The sequence below is a fragment of the Acomys minous genome (genome assembly GCF_964271855.1).
Source record: "Acomys minous genome assembly, chromosome: 7".
NCBI lineage: Eukaryota > Metazoa > Chordata > Mammalia > Rodentia > Muridae > Acomys > Acomys minous.
Genome location: NC_140488.1, coordinates 74,494,925 through 74,518,487, shown reverse-complemented (window position 1 = coordinate 74,518,487; position 23,563 = coordinate 74,494,925). Strand labels below are relative to the sequence as shown.

General features: G+C 42.9%; 1 protein-coding gene across 4 annotated transcripts in view; it reads left to right on the top strand.

Moving 5' to 3' along the window:
* The window catches only part of TAF1 (TATA-box binding protein associated factor 1), an 85,645-nt gene that overhangs the window by 16,255 nt on the left and 45,827 nt on the right, over positions 1 to 23,563 (top strand). For all 4 annotated transcript variants that reach the window (XM_084790999.1, XM_084790998.1, XM_084790996.1 and 1 more), the window contains 18 exons: positions 288 to 495; positions 4,221 to 4,397; positions 5,364 to 5,491; positions 5,585 to 5,692; positions 5,784 to 5,957; positions 6,421 to 6,594; positions 7,034 to 7,138; positions 12,042 to 12,242; positions 12,383 to 12,524; positions 12,869 to 12,999; positions 14,875 to 14,955; positions 16,736 to 16,885; positions 17,064 to 17,183; positions 17,431 to 17,606; positions 19,046 to 19,224; positions 19,544 to 19,757; positions 20,260 to 20,425; positions 22,090 to 22,301. In XM_084790999.1, coding sequence (XP_084647125.1) covers positions 288 to 495; positions 4,221 to 4,397; positions 5,364 to 5,491; positions 5,585 to 5,692; positions 5,784 to 5,957; positions 6,421 to 6,594; positions 7,034 to 7,138; positions 12,042 to 12,242; positions 12,383 to 12,524; positions 12,869 to 12,999; positions 14,875 to 14,955; positions 16,736 to 16,885; positions 17,064 to 17,183; positions 17,431 to 17,606; positions 19,046 to 19,224; positions 19,544 to 19,757; positions 20,260 to 20,425; positions 22,090 to 22,301 — 2,846 coding nt within the window. The remainder of the gene's footprint in view (positions 1 to 287; positions 496 to 4,220; positions 4,398 to 5,363; positions 5,492 to 5,584; positions 5,693 to 5,783; positions 5,958 to 6,420; positions 6,595 to 7,033; positions 7,139 to 12,041; positions 12,243 to 12,382; positions 12,525 to 12,868; positions 13,000 to 14,874; positions 14,956 to 16,735; positions 16,886 to 17,063; positions 17,184 to 17,430; positions 17,607 to 19,045; positions 19,225 to 19,543; positions 19,758 to 20,259; positions 20,426 to 22,089; positions 22,302 to 23,563) is intronic.

The window sequence follows — 23,563 nt, the reverse complement described above, 5'->3', positions numbered from 1 at the left end:
ATGGTTGGTGGCTCACAATCATCTATAATGTGTTCTGATGCCCTCTTCTGGCCTGCAGATGTACATGCAGCCAGAACACTGTATATGTAATAATAAATAAATAAATCTTTTTAGAAAAATAAGGTTTCATTGTGTATCCTGGGCTGACCTCAAACTTGGAAATCTTCGTTTCAGTCTCCCAAGTGCTAGGATTTCAGGTAGGTATTTGACACTAAGCCTGTAAAAGCACCACTTGTGATATCTCATGGCCAGTACTGAGTGATTGTTTATTCTCTCTACTTGTACAGAAATTAAGGAAACTTGAGGAAAGCAATGGCATTGATCTCCTGGCAGATGAAAACTTCCTAATGGTGACACAACTGCATTGGGAAGATGATATCATCTGGGATGGGGAGGATGTCAAACACAAAGGAACAAAACCTCAGCGTGCAAGTTTGGCAGGCTGGCTTCCTTCCAGTATGACTAGGAATGCTATGGCTTACAATGTTCAGCAAGGTGTGTTTCTGTGCTAGCAGTATCTAGAACACAGTTCTTCATCTCAGGAATCCTAGTTACATGGTCTTGTAGGCAGCCGAGGGATAGTGAAATGCTTTTAAATCTAGAATTTAAAAATCTTTTTGTTCATAAAGGCATTTTTAAAATTGTGTGCTTTTTTTTCTCAACCCAGTTAAAATAAAAACTACTGTGCTTAGCCAGGCAGTGGTGGCAGCACTTGGGAGGCAGCGGCAGGCTGATCTCTATGAGTTTGAGGCCAGCCAGGTCTATAGAGTGTGTCCTGGGACAGCCAGGGCTTTACGAAGAAACCGTGCATCAAAAAGCCAACCAACCAAACCCAAACCCAAACCCACAAAAACTGCTTAACAGTATGAAAACAGTGTCACAAAGGAAAATTCTGATATTTTAAAGATTATTAGTTATAATAGCTTTCTGATGTTTTGTCTTCTGCATGGATGTGGTTAAGCTTCGTTAATTGATTGATGTTGAGATAAGGTGTTGTTTAATACCTGAAGCTAACCTGGAGCTCACTGTGTAGCCCAGGCTGCACTTAAACTCACCATCTTCCTAATTCAAGCGCCCCAAGTGCTGTGATTACAGGTGTTTGTTGCCATGCTTGGTTTGACTTCCCTGTTATAATGCTCTTTTTTGTTTTGTTTTGGTGTTTTGAGACAGGATTTCTCTGTGTAGCCCTGGCTGTCCTAGACTCTGTAGCCCAGGCTGGCCTTGAACTCACAGTGATCCACCTGCCTCTGCCTCTTCAGTGCTGGGATTACAGGCATATGCCACCATGCCTGGCTAGTTTGCTCTTAATATACTTTTATATGTAGGTTTTCAAAGTCGTGTATATAAGATGTTAATGATGTGGGAAATATTATGAATTTTTAGAAGAAAAATGGTTTTAAATATCTCCATCTTATCTATTTATGCCAGAGCAGCTGTGAGTCAGACTTGAAAGCATTTTTTTTCTTTTTTTCTTTTCTTGGTTTTTTCGAGACAGAGTTTCTCTGTAGTCCTGGCTGGCCTGGACTCACTTTTTGTTAGACCAGGATGGTCTCGACCTGAACCTCCCTAGTGTTGGGATTAAAGGTGTGCACTACCATGCCTGGCCCTTGAAGGAACTTTTAAGATATTTTTTGTTTTGTTTTATTTTGGTTTGGTTTTTCAAGACAGGGTTTCTCTGTGTAGCACTAGCTGAACTGGAACTCCACTCTGTAGAAGAGGCTGGCCTCGAACTCACAGAAACCCGCTTGCTTCTGCTGGAATTAAAGGCATGCACCACCATGCCTGGCTTGAAAGCACTTTTAAAGAAGTCCTTGGCAGTCTCTAAATTATTCTTGGTGATCTTGATAACCCTTTGACCAACAGTGAGATCAGAGGGACATATTAAAAAGTCACCTTGAGCTGAGCCCTGGTGGCACACGACTTAAATCCCAGCACTTGGGAGGCAGAGGCAGGAGGATCGATATGAGTCCGAGGCCAGCCTGGTCTACAAAGTGAGTCCAGGACAGCCAGGCCACACACAGAGAAACCCTGTCTCAAAAAACGAACAAACAACAACAACAAAAAACCAAAATAAAGCCAGGTGATGGTGGCGTGTGCCTTTAGTCCCAGCACTCAGGAGGCAGAGGCAGGCGATCTCTATGAGTTTGAGGCTAGCCTGGTCGACAAAGTAAGTCCAGGACAGCTAAGGCTATACAGAGAAACCCTGTCTCAAAAAACAAAAACAAAAAACAAACAAACAAACAAACCCAAAAACCCAAAAAACAAAATAAAAAAGTCAACTTGATTTATTGAATATTTGAGATTGGTTTCACTCTGTATCTCTTGCTGGCCTAGTGCTTGCCATATGTGTACTCCAGGCTTACCTTTTTCTTTCTTTCTACCTTAGCCTCTTGAGTACTGTGATTACAGTGAGTTCAAGGCCAGCCTGGTTTACAAAGCGAGTCCAGGACAGCCAAGGCTACACAGAGAAACCCTGTCTCAAAAAGCAAGAAACAAAAACAAAAGCAGGAAACGTTTAAAATGGAAAGAAAACAAGATATGAAATGGGATATTTGGTATTCACTGGTAAAAATGAAAAACATAGAACAGTAAACAAAAATCTGACTAAAAAATATTCTAAAGCATTTGCACTGGTAGTTTCAGTTTCATCAGTTTTTTTTTTTCTATCATTCTCTAATCCCTACATTTTCTCAGTTACCCTGGATTCAATGTATAGTTCAGGCCACACTCCACCACCATCCCCCCACCATTAGTGGTTTGTTTTTTGTTTTATTTTGTTTTGAGTAATATATATGTGTGTGTGTGTGTGTGTATGTATGTATATGTATATGTGTGTGTGTATATATATATACCTCAGGCTGTCCTAGAATTCACTATCCTTGGTCCTTACTTACCTCTTGAGTGTTGGGATTATACATACACACCACCACAGCCAACTCAAAACATGTATTAGTTTTGGTTTGGATTTCTCTGTGTAGCCCTGGCTGTCGTGAAATCACTCTGTAGACCAGGCTGACCTCAAACTTACAGAGATCCATTGCCTCTGACTCCCAAGTCCTAGAATTAAAGGCGTGCGCCACCATGGCCTGGCTAAAAAATTTTAAAATTTTGAGAGAAGGTTTTTCTCTTCAGTTCTAGTTAAATACTTGATAGGTTGCATAGTTTCTCTTGTTTTATTGAGACAAAGTCTTGCTGTACATCCCTGGCTGGCCTCCTCGTATCTCTGCTTCCCAAGCTCTGGGATTAAAGGAGAGTGCTACCATACCATACCGAAGTCAGCTAAGTAGTACTTTTGATAGAAGATCTTGATGTATAGCCAGTCAGGCCTGAAGCTCACAGTCTTCCTTGCAGTCTCATATTTTGTGCACAATGTTTCTAGAAGTGCTTTTTCCTTATTTTCCAATAATCGCTTTATTTGGTAACATAGTTTAATACCAATATTACACACCATAATTTTTGTTTTATTTTTTTCAAAACAGGGTTTCTCTGTGTAGCCTTGGCTGTCCTGGACTCACTTTGTAAGCCTTAGCTGTCCTGGAGTTACTTTGTAGACCAGACTGGCCTCGAACTCATATCAATCCTCCTGCCTCTTGCCTCCTTAGTGCTGGGCTCACACCATAATTTTTAAATGACTTATTTATTTTTAATTTTTGTGCATTAACGTTTTGCCTGTTTGAGGGTGTGTCTGTGTCTTTTTGAGGGAGTCAGATCCCTTGGAACTGGAGTTACATTTGTAAGCTACCATGTGGGTGCTGGGAATTGAACCTGGTTCCTCTGGAAAGCAGACAGTGCTCTTACCTGCTGAACCATAATTATTTAGCTAGTCCCTTAGTAAGTAGGCTGTTTAAGGGCTTGGGTTTGTTTTTTTCTTCAGTTTTTCGAGAAAGGGCTTCTCTGTGTAGCCGTAGCTGTCCTGGACTCACTTTGTAGACTAGGCTGGCCTCAAACTCACAGAGATCTGCCTGCCTCTGCCTTCCTGAGTGCTGGAATTACAGGCATATGCAGCGCCCAACAGCTGTTTAAGTTTTAATTATTATAAACAATATTGTAATGAACATTTTGTCAGCAGTGTTTTCTGTCAAAGTGAGATGTACATGACCTCTAGTAGGGTTCTTTTGAATAGTCATATGAGTACCTAATATTTGTTCTTTTTCTGTTTGCTAGATTCATGCCTGAAAGGAACATTAATTTTTTTTTAACTGTTTTCTTGTTTTGGCCAGGTTTTGCAGCTACATTGGATGATGATAAGCCTTGGTACTCCATTTTCCCCATTGATAATGAAGATCTGGTATATGGACGTTGGGAGGACAATATCATTTGGGATGCTCAGGCCATGCCTAGGATTTTGGAGCCTCCTGTCTTGACACTAGATCCCAATGATGAGAACTTGATTTTGGGTGTGTTGATGGCAGAAACCAATATTCTCTATCGTTGACATCTTACTATTAATGTCAAAGGGCAAGAGGAAATAAAAATGTTAGAAAAGTCAAAAACTAGAAACTGCTAGGTGATGACTTATAAAAAGCAGTTGAAGCTGGGCGTGGTGGTGCACACCTTTAATCCCAGCACTTGGGAGGCAGAGGCAGGTGGATCACTGTGAGTTCGAGGCCAGCCTGGTCTACAAAGCAAGTCCAGGACAGCCAAGATAACACAGAGAAACCCTGTCTTGAAAAACAAAAACAACAACAAAAAAAGCAGTCGTAGCCGCCAGTTTCCAGTGTTTGGGTATTGTTTAGGACATGTAGGAATGCTGAAAATTGTATCTTTTAAGACAGCATCAGACATGGCTGGGCAGTGGTGGTACACACCTTTAATCCCAGCACTTGGGAGGCAGAGGCAGAACTTAAGGCTAGCCTGGTCTACAAGGTGAGTTCCAGGACAGCCTGGGCTACACAGAGAAACTGTTTCAAAACCAACCAGCCAAACAAAAGACATCAGACATGTAGTTTAGTTGGAGCAAATTACCAACTAAAAGTGGTCTGGAAGTGGAGTAAGAGATCTACTTAGAAACTCGAAAAACAGCAATGAATTATAGCTGGACCTGGTAACATAGATCCCAGTTACTTGGGGCCAAGGCTAGAAGATTAAGTTCAAGGTCTGCCTGGGCTACAGAATGTTTTCTAGGGCAGCTTTGAAAACTTAATGAGATTCTATCTAAAAAAAAAAAATGCAAAAGAGGTAAAGAGGGCTGGAGATGTAGCTCAGTTGTAGAGTCCTTGCCCAGCCAGTGTAATACCTTCGTTTCAATTCTTAGTATTACACAGAGGGATGGGGAAGAGGGTGGGAAGAAGGGAGAGGAGGAAAGAAAGAAAACGAGCATTTCGGGATAGCAATTCCAAGGTAATTTCTTGTTACATCCTCAGAGATCCCTGATGAGAAGGAAGAAGCTACTTCTAATTCCCCTTCCAAGGAGAGTAAGAAAGAATCATCTCTGAAGAAGAGTCGAATTCTCTTAGGAAAAACAGGGGTCATCAAGGAAGAGCCACAGCAGGTTTGTGAAAAGAAAAGGACTTGGTATTTAGAAGAACACAGAAAGGTATTAGGAAACGGTAGTGTGACTGCGGCTTATTTGATCTGTCATTAGAACATGTCTCAGCCAGAAGTGAAAGATCCGTGGAATCTCTCCAATGACGAGTATTACTATCCCAAGCAACAGGGTCTTCGAGGTACTTTCGGAGGGAATATTATCCAGGTACAAATGGCTGCTGTGTTTTGGGGGAGGGGGTACCTGTTGCCTGGGAAGGAGTTAGTATTTACTTTTAACTCTTCTGTTCCCTGTTTAGCACTCAATTCCAGCTGTAGAATTAAGGCAGCCCTTCTTCCCCACCCACATGGGACCCATCAAACTCCGGCAGTTCCACCGTCCACCTCTAAAAAAGTACTCCTTCGGGGCACTATCTCAGCCAGGTCCACACTCGGTCCAGCCTTTGCTGAAGCACATCAAAAAGAAGGCCAAGGTATAATTGAATCCTGGGTAGAAGAAGAGTTCTAGAAGATAATTGGGGGTACAAATTGGGAGACTATACTGGATATTAAGATTATATTAGGGAATTATTTTCTCAGATGTGATAGTTTTGTTTTGGTTATTCAGAATAATGTCCTTATTCACGCGTGTGTGCACACACACGCATGCACACGCACACACACGGCTAAACTATTGCAGCTTTCAGAACTGGTTACTTTTAGATCTGTAGAAAATTTACAGATAAATAGGGAAAACGTTTAAGTAGTGAGAGAGAAGATATTCAGATTCAGAGTACTAGTCCTTCCATTTTAGTGGTATGTTTGAAGGTTTTCACAATGAAATTGAAAAAAATAACATGTAAAGAACACTTTGCTATTTTCTCAGAGTGGATGATATCAATGTGTGTAGTTTATCTTCCTGTTGGAAATAGGCTGTATTATCTTCATTCTGGACAGATGAGAGAACAAGAGAGGCAAGCCTCAGGTGGTGGAGAGATGTTTTTTATGCGCACACCTCAAGACCTCACAGGCAAAGATGGCGACCTTATTCTTGCAGAATACAGTGAAGAAAATGGACCATTAATGATGCAAGTTGGCATGGCAACCAAGATAAAAAACTACTACAAACGGGTGAGACTATAGTCAAAGAAATTTTTAATGTTCTATATGTGTGTTTTTAAAAAATACTCATTTATTGTATGTGTACAAGTGTTTTGCTGCACAAATGTATGTACACTACATATGTGCTCCTGGTGCTTGAGGAGGCCAGAAGAGCGTGTCAGATCCCCTGCAACTGGAAATGTGGATTAGTTATGAGACCCCACACCTGGGTCCTCTGTAAGAACAAGTGTCCTTAACTGTGGGGCTGTCTCTCCAGGCCCTGAAATTTTTGTGATCCATATAACTAATTAGGTATGCGGTAATAATATGTGAACATGTATTTTGCCATATATATTTCTTGGGAGAAAGGAGTGGTGTCTCTTGCTAATAGCAAGTGCTATGCTTATAGAAGTTTACATGTCTGTCATGTACTCTGTGAGTCTAACTGAGTTTGCTGTGTTTCTCCTAGAAACCCGGAAAAGATCCTGGAGCCCCAGATTGCAAATATGGAGAAACTGTTTATTGCCACACCTCTCCTTTCCTGGGCTCTCTTCATCCTGGGCAGTTACTGCAGGTGAAGAATTCTTTCCTGTCTTTTCTCTCCTAAAGAAATTTTGGTTGACTGAGGTACTGTTTGTGTATTAGGAGTGAGGTAGTATAATCCCCTGGGAGTGATGGTGGGTGTGGTGTGCACACCCTTAATCTCAGCACTTGGGAGGCAAAACTTGAGACCAGCCTGGTCTACATACTGAGTTCCAGATCATCCTATATAGTAAGACCATACCTCATAAAAGGGGTTTTTCGAGACAGGGTTTTTCTGTGTACCCTTGGCTGTCCTGGACTTGCTTTGTAGACCAGGCTGCCACAGTGATCCACCTACCTCTGCCTCTGGGATTAAAGGTGTACACCACCACGCCCAGCAACGGAGGGATCTGGAGAGATGACTCAGCAGTTAAGAACACTGGCTTCTCAGAGGACTGACTGAGTTTGATTTCCTAGCACCTACATGGCAGCACACAAACATCTATAACTCTAATTTCAGGAGACCTGAACCTTCTTCTAGCCTCCTTGGGTACCATCCATGTGGTGCACAGACATGGATGAAGGCAAAACACCCATACACATTTAAAAATACAAAAGAAGAATTAAAAATAAAACATTAGTATAATCCAGTGGACATGGAGGGTAGGAGGATTAGGAGGAATTCAAGGTCCTCCTTGGCTATGTAGCAAGTTTGAAGGCAGTCTGGTAGGTATATAGGAGACTTTGTCCTAAAAAACAAAACACCCCCAAACCCAGCAAAACAAGAAAAGATTAGTATAATTTAAAATTTAAGACAAGCTTTTTTCTATGTAAAAACTATTTAAAAATAATTCTCTATGTTATTTTCAGAATTTTTAGTCTAAATATAGAATACTGAAGTTTTTTGTTTGTTTGTTTTATTGATCTGTGGGAGTGTGTCTCTGTGTGGCTTTTTTGAGCTAGGATCTTACTTTACAGCACACGCTGGCCTGAAATTTACTCTGTAGCCTGGACCTCATGCTTTGGGTCAATCCTCAGTCTTATGAGTGCTGGGATTGCAAATATGAGCTACTCTAAAACAGCTTTTGAAAATACACACTGGCTATGGTGGTGGTGGTGGCAGTGCTAGCACACGCCTTTAATCCCTGCACTTGGGAGGCAGAGGCAGGTGGAGCTCTGAGTTCAAGGTCAGCCTGGTCTACAGAGTGAGTTCCAGGACAGCCAGGGCTGCTGTGGGTGGTATGTACTTGTAATCTCAGTACTAGGAAGTCACAGGCTTACAAATTTGAAGTGAGCCCCAGCAATCGAGCAAAGTCATGTCTCAAAAAGCAAACAACACACCAGGAATTAATATAAGTTATGAGTGTTTGAAATTCTTTGTGTGGAATTACTGTGTTTGAGGGGCTAGTGATGTAGCTCAGTAGTAGAATACTACCTAGCTTGTTTAAGGCCCTGGGTTTGTGTCTACTGCAAAAAGTGGTATGTTGGGATGATACTGAACCATACGTGAACCTTACAGTCTTGCCAGAGTAAAGTGCTCCTTTTTGTGTTTTCTTCTGAAGGTTATAGTCAGGTCCGTTGGAAATAGCTTTTTTTTGTGTGTGTGTTTGTGTGTGTGTGTGTGTGTGTGTGTGTGTGTTTGTTTTTGGCTTTTTGAAGACAGGGTTTTCTCTGTGCTACCCTGGCTGTCTTGGACTCACTTTGTAGCCCAGGCTGTCCTCAAACTTATAGCAACCTACCTGCCTCTGCCTCCCAAGTGCAGGGATTAAAGGTGTGTGTCACCGAGCTGGGCTGTTAATAGCTTTTTAAAAAGAATTCTGGAGGTGCACAAATGATGTGGGACAGTGTCCAGAACTGCCTACCTTCCCCCTACTTCATTTCTCATGCTAATCTTTTCTTTTCTCCTCTTTTTTTGAGACAGGGACTTTCTCTGTAGTCCAGAAGTGGCCTCGAACTTGGTATATAGACAAGTCTGGCCTTGAATTTGTAGCAATCCTCCTGGCTCTGTCTCAGGTGTCAGAATTACAGGTGTGTGACAATGTCATAGCAGTCTTAATAAGGCACTCCTTTATTCTTGCATCTTATTTACTTCACTGTTACTGTTGCTAGCTCATGTACCTGCAGAGTTCCCTTTTTAGTCACTTCCTTCTAGGTTTGTGTGGGTAGGCAGTGCTGGAGGATTAAGCCTGCAGCCTTGCTTATGCAAAGCAATTGAAACCGTGTCTCAAAACCACCTCCCCCAAAAATGAATTTCAATTTTCCACCAATGTAGAAGTCTTCTTTCTAGTGTTCAGTATTAGGGCTTTGTTTGTTTGTTTGGTTTTGGTTTTTCGAGACATGGTTTCTCTGTGTAACTTTGGGTGTCCTGGCCTCAAATTCACAGCGATCCACCTGTCTCTGCCTTCCGAGTGCTGTGATTAAAGGCCTGTGCCACCATGCCCGGGTCATTATTAGGGCTTCTAAAAAAATGATTTAAAAAAAAAATCTTTCCTGTATTTGTTGTTGTGCCTGTGTGAAGGCACTGCATCCCCTAGCACTGGAGTAGCAGACAGCTAGCTGTAAGTTACCATGTGGGTGCTGGGAATTGAACTTGGGTCCTCTGGAAAATCAGCAAGTGCTCTTAACCACTGAGCCATCTCTCCAACACTCATTAGGATTTTAAAACAATTTACTTTTAAGCTGGACAGTGGTGGCTCACACCTTTAACCCCAACATTCAGAAGGCAGAGGCAGATGGATCTCTGTGAGTTCGAGGCCAGCCTGGTCTACTAAGTGAGTTCCAGGACAGCCAGGGCTGTTACACAGAGAATTCCTGTCTGGAAAACAAACAAACGAATTATTATTTGTGTGCGTACATGTGAGTTCACCTGTGGAGGTGGAAGAGAATGTGTCTGGTTCCTTGAGTCTAAAGTTATGGGTGTTTGTTAGCTGTCAGATGCGCGTGCTAAAATTAGGACGCCAGGCCTCACCATAGAGCAGCAAGTACTTTGACCTGCTTAGCCATTTCTTTACCTCTTCTGAGGAAGTTATGATGTGTGTATGTGGGGGGGGGCATACTTTTCTTTCTTTTTTTTTTCTTCCTGACTCCCATACTTTTTGATTCAAAGTTTTGTTTGTTTTGTTTTGTTTGTTTGGCTTTTCAAGACAGGGTTTCTCTGTGTGTAGCCTTGGCTGTCCTGGACTTGCTTTGTAGACCAGGCTGGCCTTGAACTCACAGCGATCCTCCTGCCTCTGCCTCCCGAGTGGTGGGATTAAAGGTGTGCACCACCACCGCCCAGCTTGATTCAAAGCTTTTAATAGTAGATACCTATCTGGCTTCTTACTTCTATCTCAAATATTTCTGTGCAATTGTGCTTATTATGTCCTCTTAGCATATTTAGCTTCATTGTTTTAGTTTATTTTTAATAAATTAGCTAATTTATAAAATATATTCTGAAGCCAGATTATGGTGGCAGCATGCCTGTAATCCTAGTACTCAACAGTCTGAGGATACAGGGGGATTGCCTTATTTTTGAGGCCTCCTTGGCCTTCTGTGAGACCTTATTCCCCTAAATTATTTTGTCATCATCTCTTGTGTGTGTCTTTAGGTTAGGAATATATTACTGTGGTAATTTATGGAATTCTTCATAGCAGTCCTGTGGAGTATAGGCATTTTTTGTTTTGTTTTGTTTTTTGAGACAGGGTTCTCTGTGTAGCCGTGGCTGTCCTGGACTCACTTTGTAGACCAGGCTGGCTTCGAACTCACAGCGATCCGCCTGCCTCTGCCTCCCGAGTGCTGGGATTAAAGGCATGTGCCACCACGCCCGGCCCTGAGTATAGGTATTTTTTTTTTTTTCGAGACAGGGTTTCTCTGTGTAGCCCTGGCTGTCCTGGACTCACTTTGTAGATCAGGCTGGCCTTGAACTCACAGCGATCCACCTGCCTCTGCCTCCCAAGTGCTGGGATTAAAGGCGTGCGCCACCACGCCCGGCTGGAGTATAGGTATTTTAAGTGTCCTGCATTGTGCCACTAAGGAAACTTAAGCTCAGAAACTTTGATTGGCAAAGGCTGTTTTCTTCTGACTCTAAACAGTATACTTTCTGTTTTTGAGTCAAGGTCTCATATAGCCTGTGCTATACCTTCAAACTTGCTATGTCGCCACCAAGGATGATCTTGAACTCCTGATCCTCTTGCCTTTACTTTGCAGGTGCTGGGATTATGGGTAATTGCGGGCTTGCGTGTGTGCGTATGTGAGTGCTTTATATGTGTGCGTGGAAGCCAGAGCTGGAGGTCAGTGTTGGTTGTCTTTCTCTACTACTCGCTACCTTATTTTTTGAGATAAAACCATCTGTCATAGATCCTGGAGTTCACACTTTGCCTAGACTAGCAGGCCAGCGAGCTTATAGATTTTTGTCTCCACTGTTCCTCTCCCTTCCCCCACTGGGATTGTAGGCATAGCCCTCTGTGCTCCCCTTTTTATGTGAGTGCTGGGGATCCAGACTCGTTCTCATACTTGGGCCACAAGCATTTTGACCCGCTGAACCACCTCTCAGCCCCATTTTCTTTTTCAGGGGAGGGAGGGTCCTAATACAACCAGCTAGTCTCAAATTTACTATGCAGTCAAGGCAGGCCTTGACTCTTAATCTTCCTGGTTTTCTTTTTTTGTTTTGTTTTCTATATTTTTGGGCTTTTGGGGGGTTTTGTTTGGTTTGTTTGCTTGCTTGTTTCTGAGACAGGGTTTCTTTGTGTAGCCTTGGCTGTCCTCGACTCCCTTTGTAGACCAGGCTGGCCTCGAAATCACAGCGATCTGCCTGCCTCTGTTGGGATTAAAGGCATGTGCCACCTGCCCAGCTGCTTATTTTATTGTATAACTTTAGACCAAAGATAGAGATTGAAGTAAATTCTTTCCTTTTTCAGTAGTTGCCTGAATTTTCTAGAGCTTCTCTGTAAATAACTTTTGTGGTTTATTTTCATTAGGCATTTGAGAACAACCTCTTTCGTGCTCCAATTTATCTTCATAAGATGCCAGAGACTGACTTCCTGATCATTCGAACACGGCAGGGTTACTATGTTCGAGAATTAGTGGATATTTTTGTGGTGGGCCAACAGTGTCCCTTGTTTGAAGTTCCGGGTCCTAACTCCAAAAGGGCCAATACGCACATCCGAGACTTTCTTCAGGTAAGGCGGGAGTGTGGGAGTTGGGCTAAGACGCACACACTAATAGAAAGATGAAAACACATCGGAGCATAGTTGGGGAAGGGACCCTGGTGAGGACTTTTATCCTTTATCTAGTAAAATGTATTTGTCTTATTGGACAGGTTTTTATTTACCGCCTCTTTTGGAAGAGTAAAGATCGGCCACGGAGGATCCGAATGGAAGATATAAAGAAAGCCTTTCCTTCACATTCAGAAAGCAGCATCCGGAAGAGGCTAAAGCTCTGTGCTGACTTCAAACGTACAGGTCATCAGTGTGACTACTTGCCTTCTCTGAGGCTCTCATGATCCCAAAGAATTATGACTTTAAGTTAAGAGAAATCATAGCTAATAGAATAGAAATTGATGGCTATCAAAATAAGAAGGTACCAAATCTTGTAACTAGAGGCATTGGTTGCCTTTTGGATAATTTGATGGTGATTGGTTGCTAGTAAAGTCCACGTGAGTATTTGCATGTCTTACATAAGATGCAAGAAACCTGGCAGCAGGGGTTTTGTCATATCTAGGGCATTTCTTGGCTCACTGTCTGTTTACTATACTGTTGCTTTTGGGTCTTTAGAATTCAGAACAATTTCCCCGTATCTTTTCCAGGGATGGATTCAAACTGGTGGGTGCTGAAGTCTGATTTTCGTTTACCAACGGAAGAGGAGATCAGAGCCATGGTCTCACCAGAACAGTGCTGTGCTTATTACAGCATGATAGCTGCAGAGCAGAGACTAAAGGTGAGCCTCTCGTTAGGGACTGCTTATGCCTATATATTTTTTTTGTTTTCATTTTCGAGACAGAGTTTCTCTGTGGAGCTTTGGCCATCCTGGACTCGCTTTGTAGACCAGGCTGGCCTCAGACTCACAGAGATCCACCTGCCTCTGTCTCCTGAGTGCTGGGATTAAAGGCGTGCACCACCACCAGGCTATGCCTATATTTCTTTTCAGAGAAATAGAAGAGAGTTCTGTAGAGGCGATAGTTACTACATCATTACCAGTTATTCAATAATTTAAACTGGACGAGTACTTTCTGTGAGTATGGGTTCTAAGGAAAGCTGCAGTGTAGCTCACTGTCAATGTGGGGCTCAGTGAAGGACTTCAGCCATTTTGCCTTGGCTTAGAAATGGTAGCTTATGAAAGTCAGACCCCACTTTTCAGTCAGCTGTGGGGATGGGGAGGCCCAGAGGAAGGATAGCAGGCAACCAAGAAGAGATTTGATACCCTATGAGCATATACAGGGGGAGGAGGTCCCCCTCAGGAACAGTCATAGGGGAGGGGAATAAAGGGAAAGTGGGAGGGAGGAAGGAATGGGAGGATACAAGGGCGGGGATAACCATTGAGATGTAACATGAATAAATTAATAAAACATATTTTAAAAAAAGAAATGATAGCTTACAAATTTGAGTGGTATCTCTTCTGGAAAAGAAGCAGGAAAAGGACTTTTTCAGATTCCCAGGTAGGGAGAGATGATAGTAGCTGGAAAAGCGGCTTAGAGATGCATGACATACAAGGCTGCCTTAGTTAGGGATGCATGACATACAAGGCTGCCTTAGTTAGGGATGCATGACATACAAGGCTGCCTTAGTTAGGGATTCATGACATACAAGGCTGCCTTAGTTAGGGATGCATGACATACAAGGCTGCCTTAGTTAGGGATGCATGACATACAAGGCTGCCTTAGTTAGGGTTCTGTTGCTGAGACACCATAACCATAGAAACTCTTACAAAGGAAAACATTAAATTGGGGCTCTTACAGTTCAGTGGTCCATTATCAGCATGACTCAGCATGGCAGCACACAGGCACACATGGTGCTGGAGAGGTAGCCAGAGTTCTACATCTAGATTATCAGGCAGTAGGAAGAGAGAGTGACACTGGTGTGGCCTTCAGCATTGGAACCTCAAAGCCCACCCTCGGTGGCACACTTCCTCTAATAAGGCCACACCCACTCTAACAAGGCCACATCTCCCAATAGTGCCACTCCCCATGAGCCTATGGAGGCTATGGAAACTACTACAAAGGCCAAAACGGAAAAGGTACAAGTTAGAATTTCTCTTTTCTTTAGTTTGTTTGCTTTTTAAATGGGCCCTAGCTATCCACATGTCCACATAGGTTCTTTGGAAACTTTTTTGTATGGTGGCTGGAGAGATGGCTCAGTGGTTAAGAGCACTGGCTGCTCTTCCAAAGGTCCTGAGTTCAATTCCCGGCACCCACATGGCAGCTCCCAGCTGTCTGTAACTCCAGTTCCATTGGATCCAACACCACCACACAGACATACACATGAAGGCAAAACACCAATGCATATAAAGTAAGAATAAATTATTTAAAAAGAGATTCTAGAAAAAAGACTTGTTTCAACCCAGGCCCTTGTGCACGCTAGGCAGTCCTTAGTCCACCAAAATTCCTTGGAATTCGGCTCATCTTCTAGTAGCTCAAGGGTCTCAAGGCTGCACAACAGTAATACATATACTAACAATTATAGAATCCATGTTCTATGCACAATATGATTTGTTTATATATATATATTTGATATTCGGTAAAACTGTATTTTCAGAAAAAAAAACTTGTGTTTTTTTCAGCTGACTTTACTTATGCATAGAATTGCCCTCTTTCAGGATGCTGGCTATGGAGAGAAGTCTTTCTTTGCTCCCGAGGAAGAAAATGAAGAAGATTTCCAGATGAAGATTGATGATGAAGTATGACTTTACAAACTGTGTTTTTCTGAGAATGAAACTTGCTTTGTAACCAGGTCTGGCCTGGAACTTTAAATCTTCCTACCTTTGTGTCCCAAGTGTTGAGAGTAGAAACACATCACCAGAACCACTTGTATTTTTTTTTTTTCGAGACAGGGTTTCTCTGTGTAGCCCTGGCTGTCCTGGACTCCCTTTGTAGACCAGGCTGGCCTCGAACGCACAGTGAGCCTGCCTCTGCCTCCCAAGTGCTGAGATTAAAGGTGTGCACCACCACGCCCAGCACACTTGTATTTTTTAATCTTTAATTGTGTGTATGTGTGTCTGTGTGCCCCTATGTGCACATACGTAAGTGACTGTAGGTGCCTGTGGAAGACTAGAGACACTGGATTTCTCTGTAGGTGGGTTGGCTGTAAGCTACCTGACATAGGCATTGGGAACGGAAACAGAGTCCTCTGAAAGAATAGCAAGCTTTCTTAACCTCCATCTCTCCTGCCCCAATTGTAATTTTTTGTTTGTTTGTTTGTTTTTGAGACAGAGTTTCTCTGTGTAGTATTGACTGTCCTGGGCTCACTTTGTAGACCAGGCTGGCCTTGAACTCACAGCGATCCACCTGCCTCTGCCTCCCGAGTGTTGAGATTAAAGGTGTGCACCACCACCGCCTGGCCCCAATTGTTATTTTTTTAAAAAAAGATTTATTTCTTTATTATTATGTATACAGTGTTCTGCCTACATGTATGTACACCTACACACCTAGAGAGGGCACCAGATCTCATTATAGATGGTCCTGAGCCACCATGTGGTTTAGGAAAAAAAGTCAGTGCTCTTAACCTCTGAGCCATTTCTCCAGCCCCCCAATTTGTAATATTTCAGTATTTCTTGCTTTTCTTTCTCTCTCTCTCTCTTTCCTTCCTTCCTTCCTTCCTTCCTTCCTTCCTTCCTTTCTTCCTTCCTTCCTGTTCTGGAGCTCACTAAGTAGATGAGGCTGACCTAGAGCTCACAAAGATCTGCCTGCCTCTGTCTCCCAGGTGCTCTGTATTTTTTCTTAATTCAGAGAAGACTTTTAAAGATTTATTTGTGTGTACCTGTGTATGCAGTCCAAAAGAGGGGATCACATAGATCCCTTAGAGCTGTAGTTAGAGCCATTTATAGACACGGGGCTTGTTATGTGGGTGCTTGGATTCAGTTTCCCCAGTCCTTACGGTTGTATAGCAAATGCTTAAAAGTCACAGAGCAATCTCTCCGGCCCTCAACACTCATTTTTATCAGTGCTTCTCATTATCTCTTAAAAAGAAGGTTTTTGACTGGTGAGATGGTGCACATCTGTAATCCTACCACTCTGGAAGCCAGAGGTCCAGATATTCAAAGTTAAGCTCTAATACATAGGGAGTTTTAGACGAACCTGGGCTAGGGACCCTACTGTAAAAAAAAATCAAAATAAGGAATCCATTTAAGTAATTGGGCAGTCAAATGCAGTTGTCCACCTAACTATGAGCATCATGAATGTGGGTACAACACTACCTACTGAAGCCCTAGGGATGATGGACTGAAGAACAGCACTGTTCCCCATATTTCTGTCCCTGCTTGCACCCTGACTCTCTATTTAATATCATGATTTACCAGAGAAGAGAGCTGAGCTTTGGATAGCTGCGATATTTCACTTGATATTTGGATAATTTAGGAAACCATGAAAATGATCAGGGTAATTCTTCTACCATTTTTAGGGTGGTGGCTAGGCATGGAACAATGTTTTCCACAACCCCGAGAATCCTTTTCTTTATCTCAGGTTCGTACGGCTCCTTGGAATACTACAAGGGCTTTCATTGCTGCCATGAAGGGCAAATGTCTCCTGGAGGTGACTGGAGTAGCAGATCCCACAGGCTGTGGTGAAGGGTTCTCCTATGTGAAGATTCCAAACAAACCAACACAGCAGAAGGTGAGAGTTCTGGGTTTCTAGAAATCAAAAGAGAAAGGAATGAGGTTTGGGCAGGAGAGATGAATAGCGTGGAGGGCCTGGAAATGCTTCCTTTGTCAGAACGGCAAGGATGCTTACTGTTAGCAGTTCAGCTTCATAGTCTCACTTGTTTGTTTGTTTGCTTGTTTGTTTGAGACAGGATGATAAGGAGCCTCAGCCAGTGAAGAAGACAGTCACAGGAACAGATGCAGACCTTCGTCGTCTGTCTCTGAAAAATGCCAAGCAACTTCTTCGTAAATTTGGTGTGCCTGAGGAAGAGGTGGGCATAGAGGGAAAGTCCAAGTAACAGGCTTTGTATGCAGATACAAAGGCTAGGACGGTGTTGTAAAGAACCATCTGGGGTTTTTATGTGGTGTAGATCATCCTAAATACTTTCCTAAAACTTTCTAAAGTTCATTTGGATTTTGCTTTCTTGTCTATGTTTCTCATCATGGGCCTGGTTTATCCTTTTTACATTCTTGAATTATAGATATAAATGTATATATGTAATTCTGTGTTTTTCTCAGATTAAAAAGTTGTCCCGCTGGGAAGTTATTGATGTAGTACGCACAATGTCAACAGAACAGGCTCGCTCTGGAGAGGGCCCCATGAGTAAATTTGCCCGTGGATCAAGGTTTTCTGTGGCTGAGCATCAAGAGCGTTACAAAGAGGAATGTCAGCGCATCTTTGACCTACAGAACAAGTATGTAGATCCAGTAGTGTAGAAAGTATAAGCTGGAAAGGGGAGGTTCCCTGGACATGTTCTGTTTTAAACTAATGGTCTTGTACATGGAAGACAAACACTTTTCCAATAAACTCTGTCTCCAGCTCCCAGATAGAATTTTTTCTATTTTGGGATGAGGTCTTATGTAGCCCTGCTGATCTGGAACTTGCTGTGTAGGATAGGCTGGCCTCAAATGTTTGATGATGCTCCTGTACCCATCTACTAAATTCTGGGCTACAGATATCCATGCTCTGCCATGCCCTGCCAGATGTTGTATAATGAAGAGGATGTCACCTGAAAAATGTAACTTGGGCATCTGAAATATCAGTCACTGTCTGTAATAATACTGCCAGAGTACCTGATAATGTTTTTTTAAAGATTTATTTATTTTATGTATATGAATGCTCTATCTGTATATACACCTGCATGTCAGAAGAGGGCATCTGATCACATTGTAGATGGTTGTGAGCCACCATGTGGTTGCTGGCAATTGAACTCAGGGCCTCTAGAAGAGCACTGCCTGATACTGGGTTGGTTTTTTTGTTTTGTTTTGTTTTGTTTTGTTTTTTTCCTGATACTGTTTTTTGAAGTCAAGGTTTCACTATTTAGTTCTGGCTGATCTGGAACTCACTATGGAGACCCAGCTGGCCCTGAACCCATCACCTGTCTTTTGCCTCCTGAGTGCTGTGATTAAAGGCACGTGCCACCATACACAACTTTTTAAAAAAGCTTTTTTGTTGTTGTTGAGGCAGGGTTTTGTCATGTCATGCATATTGGTTTCAAGCCTTTGGTAGTCAACTTGCCTTTGCCTCCTGAGTGCTGGGATTATAAGCATGTGCCACCACATCTGATGAACCTACTGTTTTCAAAGTAATTCAGCAAAAAGTTTGAATGTTACAAAATGCTAAGCTTGGTCTCTCTTGGTTCTGTGACAGTTCCTGTGGCCTAGTTGCTGCTGGGCCTAGTACTTTTAAGTGTGGTAATGGGCATATTTTTTTTCCTCTAGTGACTTTAGTTAGGAAAGAATTGTAATGTGCTATTAAAATGATCCATGAGTGTAAATGTGATGGTATACTGGAGAACTGAGCGGGGCTTGGGAGGCTGAGGCAGGAAGGATAAACAATTAAAGACATACTTGTAGTGGGGGAGAGAAAGCAAACAGTGAGAGTCTCTTTCAAGAAAGACAAATGAGGTTTGGGTGCCAGCTTTTTTCCAGGATTTCTGAGAAAGTTACTGCAATTTTAAAAACTTGTGAAATGTCTAGAAAGATAATTTTTTCTGTTAGGGTTTCATGTCTTTGTGGATATACCCATTCTGAGGATATCTTTTTAAGGTTGACTTCTTAACTTTCTACCTAATCCTGTTTCTTTGTATGCTTGTGTTTCCCCTGGCCTTTAACTTTTCCCCTCTCTTGCTAGGGTTTTGTCGTCAGCTGAAGTCTTATCAACAGACACCGACAGCAGCTCAGCTGAAGACAGTGACTTTGAGGAAATGGGAAAGAACATCGAGAACATGCTGCAGAACAAGAAAACCAGCTCTCAGCTCTCTCACGAGCGGGAGGAGCAGGAGCGGAAGGAACTCCAGCGGATGCTGCTGGGTGAGGGGGGTTCTCAGACAAGAAAAGAAAAGGATCAAAGGCAGAACTTGGGCAGGTGCAGGCTGCAAATGAGTCCAAGCTGGAGACAAAGCAGGGGTTGAGTATAGAGAAACGTGTGGATGAGGTGATAACATTGCTGCAAACTGCACTCCAGTCTGTGGGGAGCAAGTCAGGCTGTTCTTGTAGCTGGCAGCAACTCTATTTTTAGTAGAACTGTAGTTTTGTGGTGTGTTGAATATCTCCATTCAACCCCAAGAAGTGGCCATTCGGGTGTTAGGGGGAATGTTTGGACACTGGTTTTTGTTTCTTAACCTTGCAGCAGCAGGCTCGGTAGCAGCAGGGAACAGTCACAGAGATGATGACACAGCTTCGGTGACTAGCCTTAACTCATCTGCCACTGGCCGCTGTCTCAAGATTTATCGAACATTTCGAGATGAAGAGGGGAAGGAGTATGTTCGTTGTGAGACAGTCCGAAAACCGGCTGTTATTGATGCTTATGTGCGCATACGGACCACAAAAGACGAAGAATTCATGTGAGTTTGAGGTGCTGCTTTTGAGAGTGGCAGGGAAAATGGTGATGGAAGCATGGTATGTGTGTGAGCTGCAGTGATGGTAGCATACACTGTCATCCCTGGAAATCTGCTCTATCTTGCCTTTAAGATTTTAACAGAGCCAAATCACTGGGAAAGTAACTATGTTTGCTGTGTTTGGAGTATGGTGGTTTGGCTTTGCAAAATTTTCGCAAAAGCCACTCCTATAATGAGATTCGGCAGGATGAACAGGGATTCTAGACCAGTCTGGTTTGCAGAACATTGTCTCAAAAGTCAACAGCAAAATATTAATGATTATTCAGGACTTAGACTGAGAAATGTTACTCTATACATATGGGGGACTCAGTAGCAAGGAAAGTGAAGATGGTAGGCAGGTTATTTCACTGAAGCCTGGATGAATTAATTATATTCTGAGATGGAGATTTCAGGATAGTCATCTTAACTTAGGTTGCTTATGGTCCTGTATCTTTTTCCTGTTATTTAGTCGAAAATTTGCTCTTTTTGATGAGCAACATCGAGAAGAGATGCGAAAAGAACGGCGGAGGATTCAAGAGCAATTGAGGAGACTCAAACGGAACCAGGAAAAGGAGAAGCTGAAGGGTCCTCCTGAGAAAAAGCCCAAAAAAATGAAAGAACGTCCAGACTTAAAAGTAAGTATAGTAAGCCGGGCATGGTTGGCATACATCTTCAATCCCAGCACTCGGGAGGCAGAGGAACGCAGATCTCTGAGAGATCGAGGCCAGCCTGATTTACAAAGGGACTTCCAGGACGGTCAGACAGAGAAACCCTGCCTTGAAACAAACAAACAAACATGTATATTATAGCCAGGTGTGGTGGGACACAGTGTAATTCTAGCACCTGATAGGCTGAGGCAGGATTGTGAGGTTTTTGGTTTTTTGAGACAGGATTTCTCTGTGTAGCCTTGACTGTCCTGGACTCGCTTCATAGACAAGGCTGGCCTCGAACTCACAGAGATCCGTGCCCCCCCCATGCCGGGATTAAAGGCGTGCACCACCACACCCAGTTTAGGATTGTGACTTTGAAACACAGAGACCCTGTCTCAAAAAGAAAAGAAAAAGAAATGTTTCATGATGTGATCACAGCTAAGAAAGGAAATGAAGAAAGCATATCTTTATCCCTCAGCTTTTGTCATCTTTGGTTACTGGAAATGAAGGCAATGCTGTGGAATGCTAGATTATATTATTTGATAATATACGTGTAACAATACCTGCAACCCCAGGGCTAGGGGAGCTGAAGCAGAGGATCCGAGAGCAAAGTAGCATAGCAAATTCAGGCTCCTCTGGGCTACATGAGGGCCTCAGAAAGAAAACACATGTACTCACTTTCCTATAGGAGTTGGTATCTTTGGTATATTTTATTTATATTCATATACCTTTTTTAAAAAAAGATTTAATTTATTATTAGGTATATAGTGCTCTGCTTGCATGTACTCCTGCAGGCCAGAAGAGGGTGCCATATCACATTACAGATGGCTGTGAACCACCGTGTGGTTGCTGGGAATTGAACTGAGGACCTTTGGAAGGGCAGGCGGCGCTCTTAACCACTGAGCCATCTCTCCAGCCCTCATACACCTTTGTTATTGGGCATCAGACCCAGGACCTGATGCATTGGGCACTGCTAAGCTATTTCCCTAACCTCATAATCCTTTTTTTTTTTAAATGGTAACTTACTAAAAGAAGGGGCTGGAGAGATGGCTCAGGGGTTAAGAGTGCTTACTGAGTCAAAGGTGGCTGAAAAACACCTGTAACTCCAGCTGCAAGGGACTTAGCACCTCCTTCTGGCCTCAGTTACCTGTGCACACACACCTATACAAACCACTACACATACACACAAAAAAGTCTTCAAAGAACTGGCAAGAAGACCTGGCATCCAGGTTGTTTTGCATCACTCAGGTTAGAGATTCCATGTAATGTGCACAGTAAGAGAAGGTAACTGCTGCAGTGCAAAGAACTGTGAACTTGGACACAGAAGATGTGGCTCTGCTACTCTGTGACCTGAACCTTTCCAAGCCAGCTTTCCATAAAGCAGTTCACCGGAAGGCTGGTGGCACACTCCTTTCACCCCAGCGGTGGGCGTGGCAGAAGCAGGCTGTTCTCTGAGAGTGAGGCCAGCCTGGTCTACAGAGTGAGTTCCCAGACAGCCGGGCCCACACAGAGAAAGTCTGTCTCGACCTCACTGCCTCCCACCCAAATATGATGTCTGTTCTTGTTTCTCCCTTGGCGTATATATATTTCTTCCTGATTTTGACATGTTTCACCCTGTTTACCTTTAACATTTTTTTTTTCTGTTACAGCTGAAATGTGGAGCATGTGGTGCCATCGGGCACATGAGGACAAATAAATTCTGCCCTCTTTATTATCAAACAAATGCTCCACCTTCTAACCCTGTTGCTATGACAGAGGAACAGGAGGAGGAGCTGGAAAAGACAGTCATTCCTAATGATAATGAAGAACTTATAAAGGTTGAAGGGACCAAGATCGTTTTGGGAAAACAGCTGATTGAGAGGTAAAGAGGAAAGCAGGCAGGGAGTGCTGAAGCAAAGATCTGTTCCAGGTTGATGGTGGGTGGCAGGGGCAGATGCGATGCGATTGTTCTTTGACGTGGAGCTAGGGGTTATAGGAACTTGGGATTGTCACCAGCAGTGTTTGTTAGTATTGAAACTACACGATCATTAGGGCTTACTGCTTGCCTTTATGCTGTTTTCTGAGTGTTGGAATTTTTTTTTCCTGGGTTTGTTTTTTTGTTTGTTTGTTTGTTGTTCTTTGTTTTCTGGTTTTCTTCGTTTTGTTTTGGATACAGGGTCTCTCCATAGCCCTGGCTGTCCTGGAACTGACTCTGTAGAACAGGCTAGCCTTGAACTCAGAGATCCACTTGCTTCTGCCTCTGGAGTGCTAGGATTAAAGGCGTGTGCCATCAAGCCTTGGTAGTTTTTGTATTTATATAAGTACCTTACCGGAGTAGTTTTTTGTTCTGTTTTGCTTTGCTTGTTTCTTGTGGTACTGGCAGGCACAGTAGGTGACCAAGCTGTGGTCTCAAACCCTTGCATAAGTTTTTTCAGGTTTTGCTCAATTACCCATGTTGCCTCAAACTTTCACTCTGTCTCAGTTCTCACGGAGTTAGGATTACAGGCATGGAGCACCACAGAGCTGGCATGAGGGTAGTTAAGGTAAAATGAGAGACTATAAAGCAAACTATGCTTATGCCCAACCTTCTTGCCCTTAGAGAATTTAGTAGATAAAAATGGAGATGCTAGAAATTTTCCCATTTTAAAAACTATAAACCAAGGGGGCTGGAGACATGGCTCAGGGATTAAGAGCATTGTCTGTACTTCCAAAGGTGTCCTGAGTTCAATTCCCACAACCATATGGTGGCTCACAACCATCTACACTGAGATCTGACGCTCTCTTCTGGTGTGCAGGTACACATACAAACAGAGCACTCATATATGTAAAGTAAATAAATAAAAACTTTTTTAAAACTATAAACCAGGCTGGAGAGATGGCTCAGTGGTTAAGAGCACTGATTGCTGTTCCAAAGGTCCTGAGTTCAATTCCCAGCAACCACATGGTGTCACAACCATCTATAATGAGATCTGGTGCCCTCTTCTGGCCTGCAGGTGTATGTGCAGGCAGAACCATGTATACATAATAAATAAATAAATCTTTTAAAAACCATATAAACCAAGCTGGGCTGTGGTGGCACTCACTTTAATCCCAGCACTTAGGAGACAGAGGCAGGCATATCTCTGAGTTCAGGGCCAGCCTTGT